The 23,588-nt window shown below is 40.1% G+C and overlaps 1 protein-coding gene across 2 annotated transcripts in view; it reads left to right on the top strand.

Annotated features, from left to right (window-relative positions):
• DGKQ (diacylglycerol kinase theta) overlaps window positions 1-23,588 on the top strand; it is a 102,556-nt gene that overhangs the window by 35,746 nt on the left and 43,222 nt on the right. For both annotated transcript variants that reach the window (XM_049795884.1, XM_049795882.1), the window contains exons 3-7: window positions 2,906-3,005; window positions 7,672-7,757; window positions 8,495-8,620; window positions 10,049-10,202; window positions 14,558-14,626. In XM_049795884.1, the coding sequence (XP_049651841.1) occupies window positions 2,906-3,005; window positions 7,672-7,757; window positions 8,495-8,620; window positions 10,049-10,202; window positions 14,558-14,626 (535 nt within the window). The remainder of the gene's footprint in view (window positions 1-2,905; window positions 3,006-7,671; window positions 7,758-8,494; window positions 8,621-10,048; window positions 10,203-14,557; window positions 14,627-23,588) is intronic.

The raw sequence follows: 23,588 nt of genomic DNA, 5'->3' as shown, positions 1-23,588 counted from the left end.
GGTCTCCTTCCCTTGAGTCTTCTAGATAAGTACAGTCAGACCCTGAATAAGTTTGACTCCTGTCAAAGTCCTTTCTCACAGTCTTTCCCAAAATAAACACTGTTTTTCACAAAACTCTACTTTGATCTACAGAATGTCCTTTTTAGTTCAGCAGTACCTTTCTGTGACAATAATGAAAAGCCTGCATTTCTATGCCACGTGTAAGATAAAATAGCCAGACTCATGGCTAGGGGAAAGAAAGGTTCTCTGTGTTTCAAACAGGGAAGTTCATGTTGGGTGTCCAAAGCAGGCTATTCACCACTCCAGAGCTAAGAAGGTCTCCTCTGCATCTGATCTCAAGGGGAGTACTGCTGCCTTGGGGACGGCCAGCTCCGCTGTGCCTGGGTCTGTGGTGAGAGTAGGGCAGGCAGATGACTTCAAGGTGACACTTGAAACTTGAAGACACGTTGAGATGTGCAGAAAAGCTTTCATGACAAAATCCCACCGGGGCTTTTCAGTGCCCCTCACAATTGCTGTGTCTGGCTGGGATTGTGCTCACGTAGCTATTCTCATTATCTCTTTCTGCACTTGAACTCATTGTGTAGGATGAATTTTGGGCAAGTGGCCTTCTCCCATCAAGCTGGGATTGGACTTTTATTTTTGGAGCAGCTAGAGTGAGAAAACAGCTCTGGCACTTTACCTCCAGCATAGCTGAGCCATTGTACATTACTGTACAGGGAGGTTTGGTTTTTCCTTTCCCCTGAAGAAGTAGCATGAAAGTGCAAGAAAAGTGGGTGGGGATTATGAGCCTTGAACTTAATCCGAGATAGTTTGATTAAAGTTTTCCAGGCTCTCCAGGATTTTTTTTTTTCACCCTAAGGATCTATATTCTTTTTATAAACATGTATTATATGACTGGAGTATTCTGATTTAAGAAAAATAAATAATAATGCAAGCCAACCATGAACTTTGTGTCAGTCAGAGCTGGAGGGCTGCAGAGAATGAAATTTCTGTTCGGGTTGATTGGAGTAGGAGATGGACCCCCAAGCACGGTTTGTCTGTATTTTTAAATCCTGGATTCGTATGTAAAGTAAAAATTTGAAGCTTTTGGAGGCAAGGATGTTTTGTAATATATCATGTTGGGAGAGACTAATATAAAATCCTTTTGGTAGGCTGGCTGGCAGTCCAGCGTGGTTGGGACCCTGGGATCTGGACAGGCAGTTTCCGGGTCAGTCAGGGACCAAGGATTCCTCCAGACAATGTGGTCTGCTGGGGCAGCGAGCTGGTGACTCTGCTTGACTGGCCAACTCCTGTGCATGGTTTTGTTCACGTCTGATAACACAGGCATATTTCATACCTCTCTTCATCCTCCTTTACCTCCTGGAGATTAATTCTGAGGAGGACTGAAGGAACCACATGCTTTGCAGTTTGGGGGTTAGTGATTTTTCTGGATTAAAATTCCAGCAACGTTCCTTTCTCCTTGTGTTACATCTGGCAAAACTTTATCTCGCTTATTTTATTGCACGTGCTTGAAGTATGGGATTCTTTAGTGTAACTGTCCCCATGCTTTCAGAGGCAGAAACACTGGTGGCAATTAGACCTTTATAACAGGAAGCAACTTTCTGTGTGTCATCAAATTGTGTTCCCAATATGTGTGAATTTGCTGGTAGTGGTTCCCGGGAAAACCCTAATATACAAGGAGAAAAATTCAAATCCTGCTCAATAACTTTGGAAGATTGTTTACTAGTACATCTGGGGGGAAAAGAAGCTATCTGTGACTACATGAATCTTAAGTCATTATTTCCAACTTTGTACTGGGAATGATTAATTTCATTTCATACCTAAATAATAATTTGTCAGCCTTTACTAGAAATATTTTTTGTGTGTGTGATGCAAGAACCAGAAGAGAAATCTGATATGTTTGTCATATCAGGAATGGCATGTGAGATGCATAATACTAAATACCTAAGTCACAGCAAACTTTTATGGAAGTCATTTGGATTCTAGAATTTTGAAGATGCAATTATGCTTCTTCCTTCTAATGTGAATGTCAGTTTAACAAAGGTGTGCGACTTGTAGGAAGAGTGGTCTCTAGAGCAAGTATAAAGCTCAAGTATGTTTCTTCATTTTTCATCTTTTCTTCTGTTCTTTTGGTACCATCAATTCCAGTCTTCATTTTTATTCACTAAACAAGAAAAAAACTTCCTTTTTAAGATAAGTGAATAATATACTAGAAATTCATTTGCTAAAACTGTTGGTACAGCTCTTGGCAAGAGCTGAAATGTATCGTCTTCCACCTACAGTCAATAGGAACCTCAGCATGGATGTACTTCAAGAGCTGGATCTCTACCTTCCTGGCTTTGAGGCTTTGTCGGGGCAGGGAGAGACCAATGCCTTTGTCCTGATGAGCCAGTTGGCTGGGCTATATTCAGGGAAGAGCTGAAAGGCATGTGGAGAGTACTGCACCGAGCTTTTAAAAAATGTTTTGAGTGTGTCTTTAGGGTATTTTGTGTACATGTGCAACTATTACTCTTTAATCGTCTTTGATTCAATTAAGAATACTTAGGAGAGGAACTGTGGTAAGTTGCACGGCACTGAACCCAAAGGAAACTCTTGGATTCATGGCACTGTGGATCACCAAGAAGCTAACCAGCACTTTAAAATATATATATATTACATATTAAACCCCAGGAATTTTAAAAAATATTTTTTTAAAAAAAATTATTTAAAATAGGGATCTAAAATTTATTTTTAAATATGAAGTTTTATTAAAAATGTTGATTTGCCTATATATTTGTTCTCAGGCTTAGTTAAGTTTATGTTGTATATACTGTCCTGTCTGGCCTGATAAAGCAGTTTCTGTGAATTGTAACTGGCACTATGAAAGTTGTGGCTGATGATGTCTTAACGTGTTCTTCATTGCCAGGTTCCAGTTGCACACTGTTTTGGACCTCCAGGACATTACAAAAGAAAGTTTTGCACTGTGTGCAGAAAGTCACTAGAGTCACCTGCCTTTCGATGTGAAGGTAACTTAAAAAACTCTGCTTGTATAGCCATCTGTGTGTTATCCAGTAGTGTATACTTTGCCTGCCTTGCATACCTTGGGTGTATGTGTGTACACACAGACACATGCACTTACTGTGTGTGAGAGATTTTTGGGTTATCATCTGCTCTTTGGTCATGGAAATGTGTACTTCAAATTAAGGAATAATAAATCAATAACCTTCAATTAACCACAAACTTTGTCAGACATGTATGCCCTTTCATCTTTCCTTCAATTTACTTTGAGCAAGTCTGTGGTGTTGGTGTGCAATGAATCCCTGCCCAAGATGTGCAAAGAATGAGAAGCTATTATGGCAAAAGAAAGACTTGTCCTGTTGAGGTAATTTATTTCTGTTTCCACTGGAACCTTTTGATACAGGGAGTCATCAGGTATTCATGTTTCTAAAACCTCCCCCTTTCTACAGAAGAATGGAACATAACTTTTCTGTGTTACTGGACTCAGATATCTGTTGCTTGTAATGGGGATGAGGTGCCTTCAATGGAAAGATATTTGAAAATATTATTTGTCAAAATAGTACTGCTCTGAGTGTCCTGACATGGATTCTCTGAAAAAACAGTAATTAAAGAATTCACCCAAACACCAGAATTTTTATTTGAAATACATGTTGGCATGAGTACTTGACTGATTTTGACACGGGGCAGCTCCTTAATTCTCCCTTGTCTCCCCTGTCTTGAATGTCTAGCAGTTGTTCAGTTGATGTTGTGAGGTTGAATTGAATTTAGTATTTTGAAGGAATATTACCTGTGAACTGTTTAAAAAAAAAGATAGTCTACTGAGAGAAGAATCAATTCTGTAGGGACTTGAGATGCCTTCAGAATTGCTGTTATGCTAAAGATATGTTATTCAGTATGATCACCTGTGTGTACGTGTAGGGGAAACATTCCTCTTCGATCAGAGAATTTGAAACCAAAATTTTCGCTAGCTGTGTCCTCTTAAGTCTTGAAAATAGCTTTAGTTCAGTGATCTATTTTAGTTAAAGCTTTTTAAATTTTGCTTTCATATTCCTACTCTCTGAATTCTACTGTATTAGTGTTGTACCCATTGCAAAGCAATATTTATTTTTTCAGACGTTTCCATTTAAGTGTTCTTAAACAACAAACACATGAAATTACATGTTGTATTTATGTATTAAAAAAGCCCGGACGTTGTTTTTTTCTGGTTCAGTGAAGGTTCTGAATTGTGTTCCTTACATGTATTAAACAGTTTTCTTGGTTTGTGTGCTGTGACTTATTTGCTATCCCGTTTTCTGACCACCAGTAAGTCTACAACTTGTTTCTCTCATACTTTTCCAAAATGTAGCTTAAAAAGGGCAGTTAGGTTCATAAAATGCACGAGCTTCTTCCTTTACTCTTCAAAAATACTTTTAGAATTTGTTTTAGAAGTCAGCTGTTTGAAGCTGTAGAGCTTTTAAATCCAGATGGAGATGTTGAACTTTCTTCCTTTTTTTGCTTACTTCTAACGACTTAGCTTAATAGTACAAGTCTACTGTTGGTTATGATGTACTCTTCTGATATTGAAATTTAAAGAACTTTTCCTGGAATCTTTGCCATAACTAAGATAGGAAAGAGAGTTAAGATGAAGTTACCGTTTCTAAGCAAATGATTGACATTGTTAGATATACTTTTAAAATAATTTAAATAACTTGTTTTGGATTCTTCATGTCTTAAAATAAATTTTCTTGAAAGGAAATAGAAAATTTTCAGACAAGTAATAAATGCTGTAGGTGCTTGGTGGGGCACCTGCTCTCAGAAATGAGCATGCATGTATATTAATGCCTGGTGAGATAAGTCCATTACACTTCATTGGCAAAAATTACAATATTTGGACTCCAGATTCTGCTGACACTTACTAATTGCTTTGGATAGCTATTTTTGCTGTAGAATTCACTGGTAACAGTTGAACCTGGACTCATGATGGTGAGAGTTGGGCTCCCTTTTCTTTCCAAGAAGGGCTGGAAAGAAAAAAAGGAAAGGGAATAACCCCAATATTTTTTTTTTAGTGTTGGATCCTTTACAAAAGTTTCTTATTAAGCATCAACTGGGAGCAGCAATTTACTGGGGAGGGAGGCAGTTAACATTTTAAAGGTTATTCTGCCAAGTTAATGTATCTGAAATAAACTAACTTGGGTTTTTTTGGTAATTATAAAGGAATTTACAGCACTTTCATGACTAGCTTGAACAGAAAACTGTCATTCTCAGATAAAGAATTGTGTAGATTACAGAAGGGCTGATAAAGATGAAACTTCTTTTTGTAGACCCTCTGATTTGACTTAATCTTTACCTACTAAAAACTTCATCTTTCCTATAAGTGGGATAGCTATCTTAAGGGTTTAACTCCTGTGACACTCCTGCCCTTCACATGCACACATTTTCTTGTTAATTCCGAATTGGGGTTGGTGTTGGAAGCAGCAGATGTGAATTAAACCAAGGGGAAAAAACGCTCTGTGTTCTTACAAAGTATAGCAAAGGGCAGTGTGTGCCTGTGTTAGCAGAATTAACAATAAAAACCCCAAAGTTTTTGTTAATTTTCCAAAGCTGTAATTTGGTCTACAATAAATTTTAACCATTAGTGAGGGTGTGACTCAAAGCATCTAGCTTTCCTGGTAGCTCAATTGGCAAAACTGTAAAATATTCCTGTTATATCTATGAATATGGAGAAATGTGAGCAGAGGAGAGACCGTGTCACACCTTGTATAAAAGTTCTTGAAGTCTCAGTGAACACACATAGTGTGGGGAGTTGTACATGAAAGCTTGTGACTGACTTAATAAGCCCTGTTAAAAGAGGCTTTGCTTTGGTGTGGTAGGAGATCATGGTCTTCTGCGGGATTGGAATAATACAGTGTTAGCGTTGATCACCTTATCTGGAGTCCAGAGAGTGATTTCACAATAAGGTATTATTCTCTATGTAATTTAATACTGTTTTCAAGATGCTTTCAGATAATGTGGCTAACGTGCAGTTGCCATCTTTCAATCTTCAGGTTACAGTCTTCAGATTTTTGTGATGTGCTTGGAGCAATAACTTGTTTGAGCAGAACAGAAAAAAAAATATTTGAAGAATTTGATGCTTGCCTCTTACTTTCATTTACTCAATGAAAAATTGGATGCTTTCCCATAGTGCTTGTATACCCAAGTCTTTAAAACAGCTAGAGGAGGGTCTCTTTTATCCATCTCTGTCTATGAGGACTGCAGAGAACTTAGCTAACTCTTTCAGTAATGAAGCTAGATATTGAGATTTTAGTTGTTGGTGTTTTTTTTTTTAATGACTGGTCCTTTGCAGCATAGCATTTTAGCTGGGTTTGGGGTTTTTTTTGGTAGATTCTCTTTTCTTTCACATCTGATACTTCAAGTCAGCTTTTCAATAATGAAAGTACTTTATCCAAAACAAGCTTGCCTAAAACTTTCAGGCTTCACTAAAACTTTTTTGAGGTACAGTATCTAACAGGTATTTTGGAAGACAATGTTAAGCTTACTTAAAAGAGTGTGCTGAAAAAAACAATTATTTTCCTTTTCCCAACAATGAAATGGTGATTTACTGTGTGCAGACATGGCTTGGGCGAATATTCTTTGAGATTAGCATACCAATTGGTTCTGGTCAGGTTTAAAATTAAATCCATTGAGCGTCATCTGGCAATAAAAAAAGATTTATTTCCCGAGTAAAACACACTTTCTGGCTGTTGCAGTCTGCCTGAGAACGATATCCTCCAGTCATTTTGCATGCCCTGACGTCAGCGAATGTCGTGTCACTTTGCAAACACAAGCGAGTCCGTGCTGGTGCAGGCGTGCCGTGCCGTGCCGTGCCGTGCCCCATGGGCCAGTAGCTAATCCAACCTCTGCCGCGTCTCCTGTGGGACTGTAAGCAAGACAGGGCTGCTGGCTGCCAGCAGGAGGGGAGGGCTACTGCCTAGCTGCTGTTTCGGCAGTAGTGCCCCCTCCTTTGCTGGGGCTGGGGTCTCGAACATACCTTGTCTCTTGTTTCGTTGTGCTTCTGACAGCTCCAGGGATGGAGAGAGGGGCTGTCCAGCAGAAAAGCTCCTGCTGTTTTCAGCCCACTTGTGAGGTGCCCACTTGCTTTGCAGTAGGATTTAGAAAAGGGTTTGTAGAGGGAATGAATTGGAGTATAGCTTCAGGAAGACAATTACTTTACACTCCAGACTTGGTGGTATTTGGATGCAGAAGGGGGACTTTCTGTTAATGCTTCTAACATTCAGCCTTTTTTGGATTTAATTAAATCAAACTAGACTTCAGGCCCAATTATATTGGAGTAGGCAGTGGTTCCTGTGAAACTGTGAGTAAAAGCTGTGTAATAAGCCAAAAAGTTGTTACAAATTTAACTTGATATATTGGAGGAAATAAGGCAAGTGCATATGAGCAAAATTACCTCAGCCTTTTCTTACACTTGCTGTATCAGTTTAACACAAAGGAAGTGGAGTAACACACAGGACAATGCTGATAAACTTCTTTTGTTGCCTATCGTTACTGAACAGAAAAGAGCATGAAGGAAAGAAAGTATGGTGCAAAAAAATAGTGGAGGAGTGTTGGAGGGATGGAGAGAAAAAGGGACAGAGGGAAGAGCTGCGAAAATCCCGGGGTTTCCAGCTTAAAGAAGTTTTCTTGTTTTCATGTTTTTAGTTTGTGAGCTACATGTGCACACAGACTGTATCCAGTTTGCTTGCAGTGACTGCCGGCAGTGTCACCAGGATGGGCACCAGGACCACGTAAGTGTGGATGCCTCTGCAGGAGAGAGTGGTCCCTCATTTTCCGTGTGAAAACATGGGCTAGAGGAGGGGGAGGAGTCTTGGTCTTTTCTTTCACATGCGGCCAATTTTCAAAGCACTTTTGTTGCTTATTGGCAGGCAAAGGAAATGTGTGGCTTCAGAAAGTATGGCAGATAGCAAGAGGAACTTAAATTCTGTCATATTCATGATGTTTATTGAAGCCGTGCTGAAAAGTCTGTGCAATGTATACAATGTCCTAATTAAAAAAAAAAAATCAGGCATCTTATCGAAAAATTTGCATTGCAGAAGCTGGCATGGAACTCTTTTTTTCTATATGTTGAGCTGTTGGCTGCGTTACATCCATGGCAAACATTATCATGTTCCTCAGGCTTCCTGCAGTCTGTCTGAGGCAAGACGTCCCAGCTTCTCACTGTAAAATACGTGCATAATACTGACCTTTCAGGATTTATTTATTTATTTATTTATTTTAAAGAGAATATTGGTTTTGGTGGAGTGTGAAGAAAATGCACTTTGTGATAAATTTTTTCATAGTTTGATAAACTTCCTTCAGTGAAATGTAGGATTGTTTAGGTTCATACTTATGATAAGGAAATACTTAGTGTCCTAGTCTGTCTTGCTGTTTCCTCAGAGCTGTTTGAATTGCTGATTTTAAAGTTAGGCTGAAGATGCCTCTGTATCTGTTTCATGTAACGCTAAGTCCTGATGTGTTCCCCCAGGATACTTATCACCACCACTGGAGGGAGGGAAACCTTTCTTCAAGTGCTCGTTGCGAAGTTTGTAAAAAAACCTGTAGCTCTTCTGAGGTCCTGTCTGGCATGAGATGTGAATGGTGTGGCATCCTGGTATGTTGTGCTGTTGCATATATTTGTGGGTACCATATATATATTTGCACATACTTAAACACTTTACATAAATATACTTTATTTGTACACTTCATAAATATACTTTATATAGACTTTATAAATACACTTCACGTATACACTTATTTGTACAAATATATTAGTTAGATGGAAAATCTGATGTTTTAAATCCCCCCCATTAGTCATTAAAATGAGGAATTCACAACATCACAGTTAATCTTTATGTAAATCCAATGGAATTAAAATTTAACAGGCAAATCATTATAGATTTCTGCTTAGAAGCCTGCAGTTACTTTTCCTGTGTGAAATCGGAATTTTTTTCAAATGACATGAATTCTGCAAGGTCAAAGTCTTACCATTCTAATATGCTTATTCCTCTTTCAGTGTAGAATAGTTCTTAACCTGTGTGGTTGGTTTTTTTAAAAGCTGTCAGTATTGGTTTCTATGTTTTTCTGTTCATGTGACACATGTTTAATTCCTGTGCAACATGACAGTGCCTTTCAATAATCCTCACAAAAGCCACAGCTTTTCACATACTGATATGCAGGCTGCTATTTAGATAACAGTTGGTCCATCCAGTTAATGCCAGCTCTCACTGAAATATGATGAAAGTGCAAAGTAGCACCAGGTGGGGTGGGAACTGAAAAGCATATGTAATAAATCATTAATTGCCAGTTACTGCAAGATGAGGTACTCTGTGTAATAATAATTTAAAATGAAACTCAGGGGTTATTCAGTATTTCAGGTATGATTTGAAGAATTTAAATTTTTTTTAAAATATTGCAGGGTTTGTATTTTTAATCTGATTCATAATTTCTGAGGTGCGAGGGACTGTCTTTGAGAACAGTCTAACAAATGTAACATGCAGCATGGCCACATATACAAAGGTATGTGTATTCAGTAATGGCAGAAGATCTTGCACAAGTACAAAGGGAGAAACTAGCCAGCCATGGTTTGGAATAAAAACCCAAACAGTGTTATCTCTGCATCTGCAAGTGGGTACAGCTGTCTAAGAGGATATTGCTATTTTCAAACTATTCAGTATAACCTGCCTACCTTTCCCACCTCCACCAGTAAATATGTGTATAGAATGGAAGATCCAGGGTTTGAGACCAGAACTTGAAATTTCTCCACATAGCTGTATAGAAACCTTTAGTTTTTAATAGAGCATGTTTGTAGTACATGGAGTTTCTTCACATGTGAAGACTTCCCATTATTGGCTATATAAAAACTGAATGGAACGAATGAAAATCTAGGGTTAAAAATGGATCACTCATTTCATGAAAGTGATTTACAAAAGGTCTATATACATCCTAGCCTGAGTTTTGCACTTCTGGTGAGTATTTTATTATAAACAAATTTGCTTTCTTCGTGTCTCACTAACTTCTTAATTGATGCTTCTATTTATAGGCTCATTCTGCTTGCTACATAATTGTCACACCAGAATGTACTTTTGGAAGATTAAGGAATATGATTCTTCCTCCAACCTGTGTGCAGTTATTTTCTCGCAACTTCAGCAAACTGCATTGTTTTCGAATATCAGAAAATTTGCAAACAGAATCAGGTAAAAACTTTCAAAGTTGACTGCAACTAATTGATGAGCATGTTTAACCTAGTGTTGTAATTTACTGAAGAATACGATTGCTAATTTTCACTGGGTTTTGTGGCAATACTGTAACTTCTTGCTGTTTCTGGGACAGGATAGAGATTTTTAAATGCAGACTGTGCGTGAAATGCTGAAACTTCTGTTTACTGGTGCTGGGCAATCTGAAAACTGTTCTTTAAATAGTAAGCATGCAGAAAGTGAAAACCTAAAATCCAAAAATTTGCTTAGCAGATTAGTGTTATCATTGCTACAAACACTTGCTGATGTACATGTTGGGTTTTATTTGGCATATCGTGTATACATATATTTTTATTTGCCTCTTTGATTAAGCATCTGCCCTTTTAAGATTTCTGTGCTGACAAGAAAACATGTATTTAGCAGGGTAATGTTCTACTGCCATCTAGAGTGTATGTTTGGGTAACAGCTCTTTAAGAACAAGAGAATTTTTTTGAGCCACTGAAGTATTTTCTAATTTATATTTTGATTATTATGTTCTTACAAAGCCTTTCTTTTTGTGCTTGAATACAATAGGAAAGCAAATAAAAGGTAGGCAAAATATAGGTTGTGGAAGTTAAATATTTGCAACTGCACTTTCCTCAACCTGACAGGTTGTTCTCGAACTTTCTGCCTTGAACGTGTAGGTTTGGTTTTGGTGAAGGCAGTTGGCTAGCAGGAGCCATGTGTTCTCGTTTGCAGAAGCTATAGCAGGAGTCCTGCTGCTGCAGAAACTGCGTGACCCTAGGTCTACATAACCTAGATACGCTGAAGTGACCTATAAAAGTGTAAAGGGGGAGAGGAAGCCTTATGTTGCTTTTTTGGTTGGCATGTTTTTTTCAGTGGGTTATTTTTAATGAATTTTCTTGTTGGTGGGCGAAGGTGAAGTACAGCACGTAGTTGAAAGTTGTAGAGTTTTTAGTGCTTCCAACATAAGAAATACCAGAAATAAACAATCTGGATGAGCTTGGTTTTGCTGGAAGACTCATTATGAACTTTGTTTCACGTCCATTGTTAGGTATTCTACAAGTGTCCCAAAGAAGATAAAATTGTATTATTATTAACAGAAGTTAATCACAAACCTTTTAAATAGCCTCTTCAGGTGTGACTTTTCTGATGTTAACTAAGTTTGTCTTTTAAACAGCGGTGTGTTCTTTTAATGTGTCAGACTTAAACTTTTTCCTTTTTTAAATTTTTAAATCACCTCTAAGTAAAAATTGAACATGGAGCACCTTGAGTGAAAGAATCCAAGGTTATTGCTGCACCTTCTATTCTCTTCCTTCATTATTTTACATGATGGAAGAGAAGGTTTTCCATTTCAGGACTTAGGCTACAAGCTAAGTGTATGAGTTCATGTTATGCATATTCAAGTTTTTTTTGAAGTACTAATGTTTTTTTCATTCCTTTAATTAAAATGTATGTTTTATACTTTGAATTGAGAGAATGCAGTGCAGTACAGTCATTAGCTGGTGGTCAGAAACAGGTGTGCAGGGAAGGGGATATACTCAGTAACTTAATTTGGACCATTTCCAGTGCTTTAATGTGATGTGAAAAAAACCGAAGAAAACCCACCACACTGGGAATGCCAGAATGCATTTTTATAGCGCCCAGCCTGCATATACCCAGATAAAATGCAGTAACACCCTGAAAAGTGTTTCTTTTCTAACACCGGATCTCCTTTCTGCTGCTCTGCAAGAATTTCTGCTGCTTGGGCTCAGCTCCCCATCGCGTGGTGGGCAGCAGCTTCCCAGGGTGGAGGGGCTGCTCACACCCAGGGGAGCAGGGGCCAAGCTGTGGGGACGCTCCCCTTTCCTCCTGCTGCTGGTCCCAGGCATACGTCTGAACTTGATGGCTGCCCTCAGCGCTTGACATCTGCCTTCTTTTGTGGTCAATGGGCCATGATTGTGGCTCAGCACAAGGCATGGAGAATAATATTTGTGGTACAGTGCCTGCCTTGCAGTCTGCTGTGCGTAAGGTGTTTTGTTCTGGTTTTCCTTAGCTGATGATAGTATGTGATGCTTGTTTTAGCAGCCAGGTCCCTGATGTTCAGGTATAAGCCTGGTGCCTTCACGTGTGCCTCGGTGTTATACCATTCACATCTTGTTGAGGCTTGCTTTAAGAGCTGTTGCTGGAGTTTTGTTGCTTTTGGTCATCTGCTGGAGATCAGCTGTCTGCAGGTCCCTGCCAAAGGCACTAAATACCTTTGCTAAACAAGTCTCTCCCTCTGCCCAGGTTATTCCTTAAAGGCAGAGCTGGGAGTTGCCTTAAACTAATTCTCACATCATCCTACGTCGAGGGAGCTCAGTGCTCTGGCCTGGTAGTCTTTCTTATTACCCACGCTCACAGAACAGACTTGCATTTTCCTTCAAAAACCCACTAGCTCCTGGCATGTGCCAAAAGTTACCAAGATGTGTCATGGGTCCAGCAGCTCCCTGACACTCTTCAGGATGTGTTTGAAGCTGCTCTGACCACAGAGGAGCTTGGGACAGCTGCCCTGGGGGTTGCTGCTGCTTTTCCAGGGAGAGGTGTAGACTCCAGGTGGCAGATCTTGTTAAAGATTGCGTGCATGTTAGGGACGTTTCCAGGGAGCAAAGAGCATTTCAGCTTTGTTGGAGGATAATTAGCACTTCTGTCCTCGCTTCTGTGGGACGTGTGTGCAAGCACGCTCATTCAGAAGTCCTCACACCACGACATGCACAGAGGGTGCTATTCTGTTGCCACAGCTGACAAAGAGCATCGCTCAGAAGATTGTGAAAAGACCAGTCTGCGGTACCAAAGAAGTGGTGGTTGCCTGGATGAGTTAACTGCTGCAGGCACAGCTCTTCCCAAGCTGATGGCTGGGAAGTGCCAAGTGACTTGTCCTAGACAGAGAATGAGCACATCATCGTTGACCTGTGTTACGGAGGCTCACACAATCAAATCCAACAGCTGTTAAAACTCAGATTTATTCTTCAGTAAAAAGTTAGTTAGAACTCTGATAACTTTTGTGAACCACAGGTTCAATGATGTAAGGGGAATTAGCCACAGTCAATTTTGTCTGAAGGGAAACTTGAGAAAGCATTCAATTTCCATTAATTTCAGGGTGTTTCAAGACCATATTGTCTAAATATCTCTCCAATTTGAAACTTAATCTGTTTGTCTGTCAACTATAACAGGGAAAGTATTTCAACCCTTCTTTTATATTTTAAAAACCCCAACCCAGAAACTTTATTGTTGATCTTTCTTGTAGTCAGTTGAAGCATTACCCAAATATTCAGTAAGTTACCTGGTCTTCAGTTTAGGACTCCTGCTAAGTACCCTTCTTGATATGCTGTGATTCTGCTTCTTGGAAGGTTTTCTTGCATTAGGATTCTGACTTCCCTAGTACCTCTTTTGCTCTGAACAGCTGTCTTTAGTGTTTTTATTTTATTTTTTCTCTCATGTTTTGTGCTTTGATTTCCTGCTTTCTCCCTCAGCTGCAAGGCAGTGTTTGTAGAGGCGTTGCCTGGCTTGTATCTTTTGGGAGCTTTGACTGCATCCCAGTCAAGACTACTGGGAGTTTCAGTGGGTGGGAATATGAATACCATTATATGATCAGCACACTGGACTGGCTTACATTGCACGCCACTGCTACCCTTAGAGGAGAAAAATTTATCGTGTTTGGATTTGTACCAGTCTTTCTGTATGGACCTGAGTGTCACGAATGAGAATGCAGTCAGGATGTTACCTTCACAGGAGCAAATGTAAATGTTAGTAGCTTTTATTTTAATAATGTCTGAGTATTTTATGTGTGATTTTAGAAGCTGCATTATTATCTGACATGTTGGCTCCTAGCTTTTAGTGAGAGCAATGACCTCCTGTCAAAATCCTCTTATGGAGTGCAGTAATTTCTCTCTCTTTGGGTGTCAGCAAATCTGTTTTCCAGTTATGGAAATTATTTATATAATACCCATACTTGTGTCTGGAAAGCTGTTACTGCAGTTCCTGGACTGATTTAGTGATTTAAAACTCAATGGAAGCCATATATACTTTGGTCACACGCAAACATTTGCAGCTTGAGAAAGGCATGAAATGCAGTAGTTGCAATATTAAAGCTAGTAGTAGAAGGTCTTCAGGTATGCGTTCACTGTAGTTACGTGACAATGCAGGTTTGCTTTTTTTAATGCTGGTTTTATAGTATGGATTATTATAATAAACTAAGCAGCAGAAGAAAGTGTGCTTTTCTGACTGGATTCTTTTGTGTTAGCTTCTTTGTTGGACACCATCCTTAAATGACAAGCACTTCCCCCCACAGTTCAAGTTAACAAGAATCCTTTCTTAAAATGTTTCTGTTTTCACAGATGAAGATGATGATGTTGATGGATCAACACAGGGATCAGCAAAAGATGTCCAAATTTCAACAGATTCAAGTAAGCATAAGTTTAGTAAGTGGTGAATAGTCACCCATTCCGGTCTTTATTCATATAATCTTAACTTGCTTTGCCACGAGAAAAAATAATAAATGGCTGTTTTTCTAATGCTGGTATCAATTTGAGGTTGAAAGTTTTGGTCCATCACATTTATCCAGGGTATTACAAATATCTCATCACTATTTTCCACTGGTAGATTGGCATAAGTGACAATCTGTTGATTACCCTGACAAATAGATAATTTCTCTCAACTTGGTAATCAAAGAAAGCAAGCAGGGTGTTAACAATCCATAGATAAGCAACCACTTTAAAGGGCAGACACAGATAGCATGTCTTTTCAAAGCCTTTTTCTTTTAAGATAGCTGGATCCAAATCTTACTGAAGGTACCACGTGAATTTTGGTTGTTTGGGGGGGGGGTGTGTGTGGTTTTTTTTTTTTCTTGGACAAGTTGCAGTAAAAGTGTATGTATTCCAGTGCATCAGGGTTGAGCTGGGCTGGTTGCTTCCTACGCAGTTAAATTCTTATGCGTCTGGAGTTTTCTGGGGTTGGTATTAGCCAAACTCCTACTTTTCAGAAGATGAAGCCAGCCACAGTTTAAGAGCATCCTACCCCCTATATCCATATTAGTAACTAGAAAAACGTGGTACTTCCTACCTAATGTAGCTGCATGGATTGTTGTAAAAACTGAAATTTCAGAAAAATACATAGGGAGGGATTTTTTTTTATTTTTTTTTTTTTACAAAATTAATAGGATAATTGTGCAAATCCTGTTTGGATTTTTAAAAAAAACAGCTCAGTAAATAATGAATTCAGTTATGGAATTGATCTCAAGCATGCTCTTATTTCACTTCTTAAAACCTGAAGCTGGTGTCTCTTAATGACTGTAAGTTAGGATCTACCACCATGCTCCCTTATTATGGGACCAGGCTCTGACCAACTGCAGTTTATCTAAGAAACTTCCACTTTTTTCAGTGTTTTAAGTGATGTAAGTGGCTGAGCGTCAAGACTTTTGTACTTCACCAACTAAGGCTATTTTGCTTATTCATGACTGTCAAAAAGAACAAATTATGTACCAGGTATTTCAGGTGAATTGGTTGAAAGTACTACTGCATGACAGTTCAGCTTTAGGCAGCCTTCCCAAAAGAAGGGAAAAAGATAGGAAAATTGGGGGCAGGATACAAACTTTAATATGTCTTTTGTTCCTATACAGTGTCCATGCGTGGACTGGAGAAAGCAGCAATAGATGGTACATCTTCAAGTCTCATGTAAAGAATCATTACTCGTATTTTAAATAGAACAGTGGCATTAAAACAAATTGCTTCCTCTTAATACATTTTCACAAAACAGAAGTCAGTAAGCCCAGTAATTTTGCTATGATTAGAAAATTCAGTAAGTAAGCATTGATTCTAATGTCTCTTTAACATTTGCCAAAAGAAAAGTTGAAATGTTTGAAAGCTTTAGTTTAATGATGTTAGGGTCTTCAAATCTGGTACCCCACTAGAGGTGAAGCTGCTGCAGCATCCTGTCCCCTCTGTGGCTGAGCAGGATGAAGGTCTGTTAGTGGGAATGTGTGTGTTTATACATATACGTGTTCTGATACATATACGTGTATATGTATACATGCATGCGTGTATGTGTGCATACATATATGCACACACACACACACACCTCCCAAAGCTCTTGGTGGACCCCCAGTCCCCACGGTCTCTCCAGAAGTCATCCTGGGCCTCCTTGGTCCCTACAGCAGTCATGGTGCCTCACTCAGAGACACGTGCACATGTGGCTCCTGGGCCGCTTACCTTGCATGCCAGTGAGTCCAGCCTGATGTTTGCTGGTGCTTACACAACAGCTGTCACTCACCATGGACACATGGGTCACAGTGACCTGCAGTCCTGCTTCAGTTCCTGGTGCTGCAGGAGCCCATATGCATATGTGGGAAACCATACCCACAAAGAGTTAGATATAGTATTTAATGAGAAGACAGGACAGACTATGCTGATCAGGAGCAGGGCATGGCCAGGCAGGCATACCACCCAGCAACCTCTTTATATATGACTAGCTTCTTTTATCTCCTTATCCCTCCATTTTCCCATACTTGTCCCTCCCCCAAACCACCCTGATTCCTCCCTTCCTCTGCCTTTGGTTCCTCCCCTAAACATCCCCTAACAATGCTATACAATCCCAGAATACTCTTCCCATGCATCATATAGAGCCCCACAAATTGAGTGATCCCCTCAGTGTGGTGACCCACAGAGCTTCTCCTGTGGACTCACCTGGTGGGTGCCATCCCCGGCCCCTGGAGCTGATGCCCTTGCATCAGGGCAGGGCATGGCTTTTCTGATAACTTCTCTGACAAAGTTATTGGGGTTCACCAGCCAGCCGTTGTGCTTCTGTGCCTCTTTGTGTGTGGGGAGTCATAACCTATCAAATGAAACATGATAGAGGCACGGTTGTAGCATGCTGGACCTCTTCCACCCATCTCTAGATAATGCCATTTGTGTAATACAGGTCAAGAGTGAGCTGCTCATTAACTTCTGTGTGTTGACTCAGTAGATCTGGCACATCATTTGGCATATTACCGTGCTCTCCCTCAGGTGTGTCTGAACTGAATTATATTCCAGAATATTGTAGCTTTTCTTAATTCCAGTTCTCCACGTTTTGCAGATGCATATTTATAAAACCAGTGAAAACAAAGCAGAACAAATTGAATAATATTGACTTGTAAAGACAGGAAAGAAGGAAGGAAGCCAGTAGGAAAGGATGCAAAGTCTCTAGAGAATACTGGAAGAAAATGTGAATTGGTGGTCTGCATTCCCTTTTGTTGCACTGCAGTTGTAGTAGGCTTGTTGAGTGAAGTGTAAAGTTAGAAGATTTAAGTCTTAATTTTGGGAGCTTAAATGTGTTAAGTCAATCACTTAGGCAGATACTGAAGCCAGAAGCATAAAACCACCATAAAACAACCCTACACTTTCTGAGATGATAGATTTAACAGACTCACAGAGCAGGTTTGGAAGAGGACTATAAATCCTTGTGCCTGAGAATATGAGCCAGCTTCTAAGGACTTGTCTACACAGTGAACAATTAACTTGAGGAGAACTGAATGTTACAGGGATAGTAGGATAAACATCATGTGAATGTTGTCATTAGTGTAGCTGTATCGCTTGGGGAAGGAGTTGAGCCCCAAAGTCCATTTTAATACTAAAATAATTCTTGGTCATTCTGGGAATGATAAAACTGTTCTGTATTGACAGACCTCAGATAGCTGGGAGTGGAGGTAAAGAAGGGGATTAAAAGTGCTCCTTAGGGGTGCCTCTCAGGGGGGTGTGGTGTCTGTCCTTTCTGAGATGCTGCAATGTTGAGCTAGGTTTCAACCAGCTCAGATTATTCTTGTTTTGCTGGAGACAGAATTCATTGGTCTCAACTAAGATGTAACCACAGATGTAATCTGTCAAGCTTAAGAAATCAAAGGCAAACTTTTGAAAATCATTCCTATTATTTCATAGTAAGATGAAGACCTTGTGGAGGTGGGTAGGGGGGAATGTTGGTTTGTTGTATATATGCAACAGATGAATCCCAGAGGAGCTATCTCAGTAATTTCGGAAATAAAAAATGAGTTAAGAGCTCTTACTTGTGTGTCAATCTGCAGGGATGTGGGAACATGAAAAGACATTAGATTGTGCCCTAATTGCTTGCTAGGAATCAATAAAAGCTGAGGGTACTTGACTACTATATAGTGAGGCCTAGGCAGCTTTTACTTATTTTAAAGCTTATCCATCATACGTAGTGGATGAGGGACATTGCTTCTCCATGTCCTCAAGTTCTTTCCTCACAAAAGCTTCTGTTCAGTGGTACTTCAAGAGATACTCATTTACAAGTTGAATTGCTGTACCTGGTGTCATGCTAAAAACATTTATTCCCTAAGGCAGTTTGCTTCACTTGCATTTGAAGATACTTAGAAAAAGAGTATTATGCTCAACTGTCTTGAATGAACAAGTGGCTTAAGTGCTGGAAGAGGTTGTGTATTTCCTTTTCTTGGCTGAATTGCTTTAACTGCTGGGAAAAGAAAAATGAGTGTTCAGAAAAATCACAGGTTACTTATCTTTTCCTCCACTTTCCCCATTGTGCATGTCTTCCTTTCCTCTCCTTCCCTTCCCTTAAGACCCTTCATCTGCCTTTCCTGACACTTGATATGCCCACTGTCGCTCTCACTTCTCACCAAGTTGCATTATATGCTCTTCCCTATCTTGTGTCTCCCAGTTCTCCTCCTTCCCCAAGCTCAAAATTTACTCCCCACTGTTGCTACCCCTTTGGTCTGCCTGTCCCTCTCTTGTTCCCAGAATCCCTTCCCCCTCATCCTTGATGCCTCATACCAGTTGGTAGTCAAAACATTGGCTGCTCTGGATGTCTGTTTCAGGGAAAGCAAGCACCTCTTCTTAAATACTTCCTGAAAATATAAAGAGATTTTATGGAAAATCTCCTCAAGAAGAAAGATTGAAAAAAATCTTCCTGTAGTTCTGTAGCATCATTGCCAAAAGACTATGGAGAGTTATTCACAAATGTTATTAGCTAGTGTTAATTTATTCCCTGACTTAGGGGTCCTTATGACAATGCTTATCAGATTGAAAATTTAACCATAGATACTTAAGAATGACATGGAGATCCGTGCTTTTTGGGTTGTTTATGTGATCATGCATTCTCTTTGCTTTAACGTTCTGCTAGTCTTGGTGCTTGGGTACAGTTTCTCTGTAGCAGCCCACTGGAAATGAGTACAAGGCACATTTCAGGAGATGTATTGAGGGCTCACCAGACTTTCTGGCCATATGCCTGCAACTCATTTGTCAGACATGGATGTGTGAACAGCAAAGAGCATGGCCCTGACCTGGGAGAGTCTCTGCCCTGGGAGTGTGTCTCAGCACTCACTGGCTGCACGTGAACTGCCTGCTTCAGCGTTTGCCTGTCTTCCGCAGGACAAAAAGCAGCCATCAAGAGAAAACCCTCGCTGAAGGAGGTTTTAGAGGAGTCTGAGGAGAGAAATGGAGGTTGCGGTGCTGTCAGCAAACATTCTTTTCACAGCATGTCATTCCATGGCCCCTCTTTTACCAGGCAGTGCTCTGCTCAGGTAGCTGTTCACCTGCCAAGTAAGGGAGATAAAATGTTTTTGTATTAGATAATGCCGTGAAGAGCCAAAATCAGGACTCAGTAGTCGGAAGACTATTAAGCAGGTATCCTTTATTGCAGCGCTGGGCACACAGGGGATTTCTCCTCCTATTGTGTGCACCTGGTCAGGCTAATTGTATAGTTTATATACAGATTCTATATACATATTCATCAGATTTCTGAGAAAAGTTTTACATATTCATTGTTTCCCAGGAACTCATTATCATATGTAAATGTCTTTCATGTAGGCGTACTTGACATCTCTGATGGTCTTCAGGAGTCCTTTGGTGGTCTTCAGTAGTCTTCTTCACTTGTCCTCTGTTTGACCCTTCTCGGGTGATTCTGCGCAGTACGATCTTCTGCATGTTTGATACATCTTATCCTAAAGAGTGCTCATTAGTGCTTCTATTATCTATGACTACGTTTTGATGTAATCCATATGGATACTTCTAACCTAAGTTATCTAAGAGGGCTAAAAGTCCTTATCTTCCTCAGAAACTGCAAGGCCATCCAAAAGCAATTTCTCACACATTTTGCAACATACAGAACTTTTATCTACCACCTGTTAGCAATAATTGGGTAAAGAAATTGCAAGGCCATTGTATTCAGAAAAGCATCTTTGCATCATAGATAGACCCAAGTCATTGACTTAGTGCTTGCTTATGTCTTGTCCCAAATGTGCTGACAATGTGGAGGAGACCTTCACTGTAGTTCTGCAAGCATGAACAAACTGTTTTCAGGAAGAAGCAAAGTCAGCATGTGTGGATTTGAGGGATTTTTCCTCTAAATGTACTTAGGAAAATATTCAGCCTTCATTGTACTCTGCTAAAACTGCTTACGGATAACTAAGCATGTCACATGTTCCTCTGACAGATGATTTAAATGGATTTGGAGTCCTAAAGCTAGACAGAGAAGCATGTGAAACCAGGTCGAGCGGTGATACATATGGCAGACGCTTGGAGAAGTTCTAAAAACCACCCTGGAGGATGTCATGGTTTAAGCCCAGCCAGCAACTAAGCACCACGCAGCCGCTCACTCACTCCCCCCCATCCCACTGGATGGGGGAGAAAATCGGGGAAAAAAAAGTAAAACTCCTGGGTTGAGATAAGAACGGTTTAATAGAACAGAAAAGAAGAAACTAATAATGATAATGATAACACTAATAAAATGACAACAGTAGTAATAAAAGGATTGGAATGTACAAATGATGCGCAGGGCAATTGCTCACCACCTGCCGACCGACACCCAGTTAGTGCCCTGAGCGGTGATCCCCCGCCCCCACTCCCCAGTTCCTAAACTGGATGGGACATCCTATGGTATGGAATACACTGTTGGCCACTTTGGGTCAGGTGCCTTGGTTGTGTCCTGTGCCAACTTCTTGTGCCCTGGCTGGGCATGAGAAGCTGAACAATCCTTGACTTTAGTCTAAACACTACTGAGCAACAACTGCAAACATCAGTGTTATCAAGGTTCTTTGCATACTGAATTCAAAACACAGCACTGTACCAGCTACTAGGAAGACAGTTAACTCTATCCCAGTTGAAACCAGGACAAGGAGAAGGGTGAAGAGGTGGCTACTAGTATGGGAGGATGGCTATTAACACAGCTTTGTGCTTCAAAACTGTCTTAGAACTAGGGGGATTTTTGCTGCTCATGAAAACAAGTTCAGAGAGGTGACATACTTGTAAATGGCTCCTGTGGAAGAGGAATAGCTGGAGAAAGGAAGAATCTGGGATTCTGAAAGACCCTCTTCAAAACCAATGAAAGAAAAAATACACAATTCTTACCTGCTTTATTGCTGCCTTGTAGGTTGTGAATGGTAACACTGAAATAAACCAAAATTTGCCAGTCCACACTATTGTAATTTGAAGTAGCAGTGACTAGAGGAGAGCAGAAAGCATATGGATATGTGGTGGGTTGACCCTGGCTAGATGCCAGGTGCCCACCAAAGCTGCTCTATCACTCCCCCTCCTCAGCTGGACAGGGGGGGAGAAAATATAACAAAAGGCTTGTGGGTCAAGATAAGGACAGTTTAATAAAGTGATAGCAAAGGACGTGCGTGAAAGCAAAGAAAAACAAATGATGTTACTCTCTACTTCCCATCAGCAGGCGATGTCTGGCCACTTCCTGGGAAGCAGGGCTTCAGTATGTGTAGTGGTTGCTCCGGAAGACAAAAAGATGTCCCCCTTCCGTCTCCCTTTACTTAGATTTTATATCTGAGCTGATGTCACATGGTATGGAATATCTGTTTGGTTAGTTTAGGTCAGCTGTCCTGGTTATGTCCCCTCCCAAGATCTCACCCTGCCCCAGCCTGCCATTGGGGGGGGGGGGGGCGCGAGGCAAAAATGTTGGAGAGACAGCCTTGATGCTGTGGGAGCACTGGTCAGCAGCAGTCAAAACACTGGTGTGCTATCAACAGCTTTCTAGCTACTGATGCAGAGCACAGTGCTATGAGGGCTGCTATGGGGAGTATTAACTCCATCTCAGCCAGACCCAATACAAGTTTTACTGAGAAGAATGATTATTGGTAAGCGGTGTTGCTAGAATTTAGTCTTATAAGAGTAAATTCCACCAATATGTTTGGTGTAGGCCCCTAGCTTTCTTCAGTGGTAGAAATATTCAGGACTACATAATTTTCCTACCTCTGCCACAAGCTGCGCCTAAGTCTTTTCAGAAGCTATGTCCTGTCTGTGGGGATTTGGAACTCAAAGGGCATGAACTTTGGACTCATCAAATGCTGTTTGTCCTTTTCCCAGGACAAGTTGGTATCTTAGCCTCTGAAATCAAATTCCATGGTTTGGTAAATTATGCCTGGAGCTGACTTTTTTGTAGTTGTTTTCCTCTTGAAAAGCATAAGCATGAAGAACAGGGTTTTTTTCAGTTCAGTATGATAAGAAAAAAAGTAATGTGTTTTTCAGGAGAAAGTTCTGATACTGTGTAATCTGATCCAACAAGAAAAGATAAAAGACGTTCGGTAGTTAAGTGTCAATATTATAAAACGGGCAGTAACTCCTTTAAATATCAAAATCTGCTATGTGCATTTGTTGCATATGTGCATCTTGCAAAAAAGATTTTTTTTATACTTAGCAGTGGTATATAGACTTCACTTCTATAATTGGATCATCTTCTATTGTTCGAAAGTTGGAACAGGAGGGAGAAAAAGCTTTACCTAACTTTAAAAGTGATTATAGTTGAGCATCCTCCCAAGGCTGGTTAAACAAACCAGACTGTCATAAGACACTCTTTAACTTTGATGTTGTGGATGTACACTTGAAGTAGTTGGGAAGTGTTTTTCTGGATGACTAGTTCTGGTCAAATAAGTAGCTGTTTCTTCTTTTGTTAATGTGTCCCCAGAAGTTCATGTGCAAGAAAGCCATCTTTCATCAGGTTGTGGTAAAAGTGAGCCCTGTGAGGAGGACAGTTACAAAGCTGAATATGATTTTTTACTGATAAATTGAGCTTGTTTTGTGTGACAGATAACCAGATTACCTTCGGGAAAGCAGGACTGAGCATACTGTGTATTTAGCTAAGGAATGTACTTGAGCTTAGGACATTACTACTGGTCTGTAGCTCTCAACTCCTTGCAAACCAGCTTATTTTAAGAGTCAACCCAACTTTTTGCAACCTTTGGCTGGTCTTAAGAAGTGGAGAGCTCATAAAAAAATCTATGGTTATAATTGCTAGGGATTCTCTCAGGCCAGCTAGTGTCTAGCAAGAGCAGACTAAAAAGGCAGTTTGAATGAAAACAAGTTCTAAAACTTGGTTGAATGTTTTTATTCTCAGATGGTTGTCTACTCTGGATTG

This window comes from Accipiter gentilis, chromosome Z (genome assembly GCF_929443795.1).
Source record: "Accipiter gentilis chromosome Z, bAccGen1.1, whole genome shotgun sequence".
Taxonomy (NCBI): domain Eukaryota; kingdom Metazoa; phylum Chordata; class Aves; order Accipitriformes; family Accipitridae; genus Astur; species Astur gentilis.
Note: the sequence above shows the minus strand (reverse complement) of the source record. Positions and strands in the feature narration are given on the sequence as shown.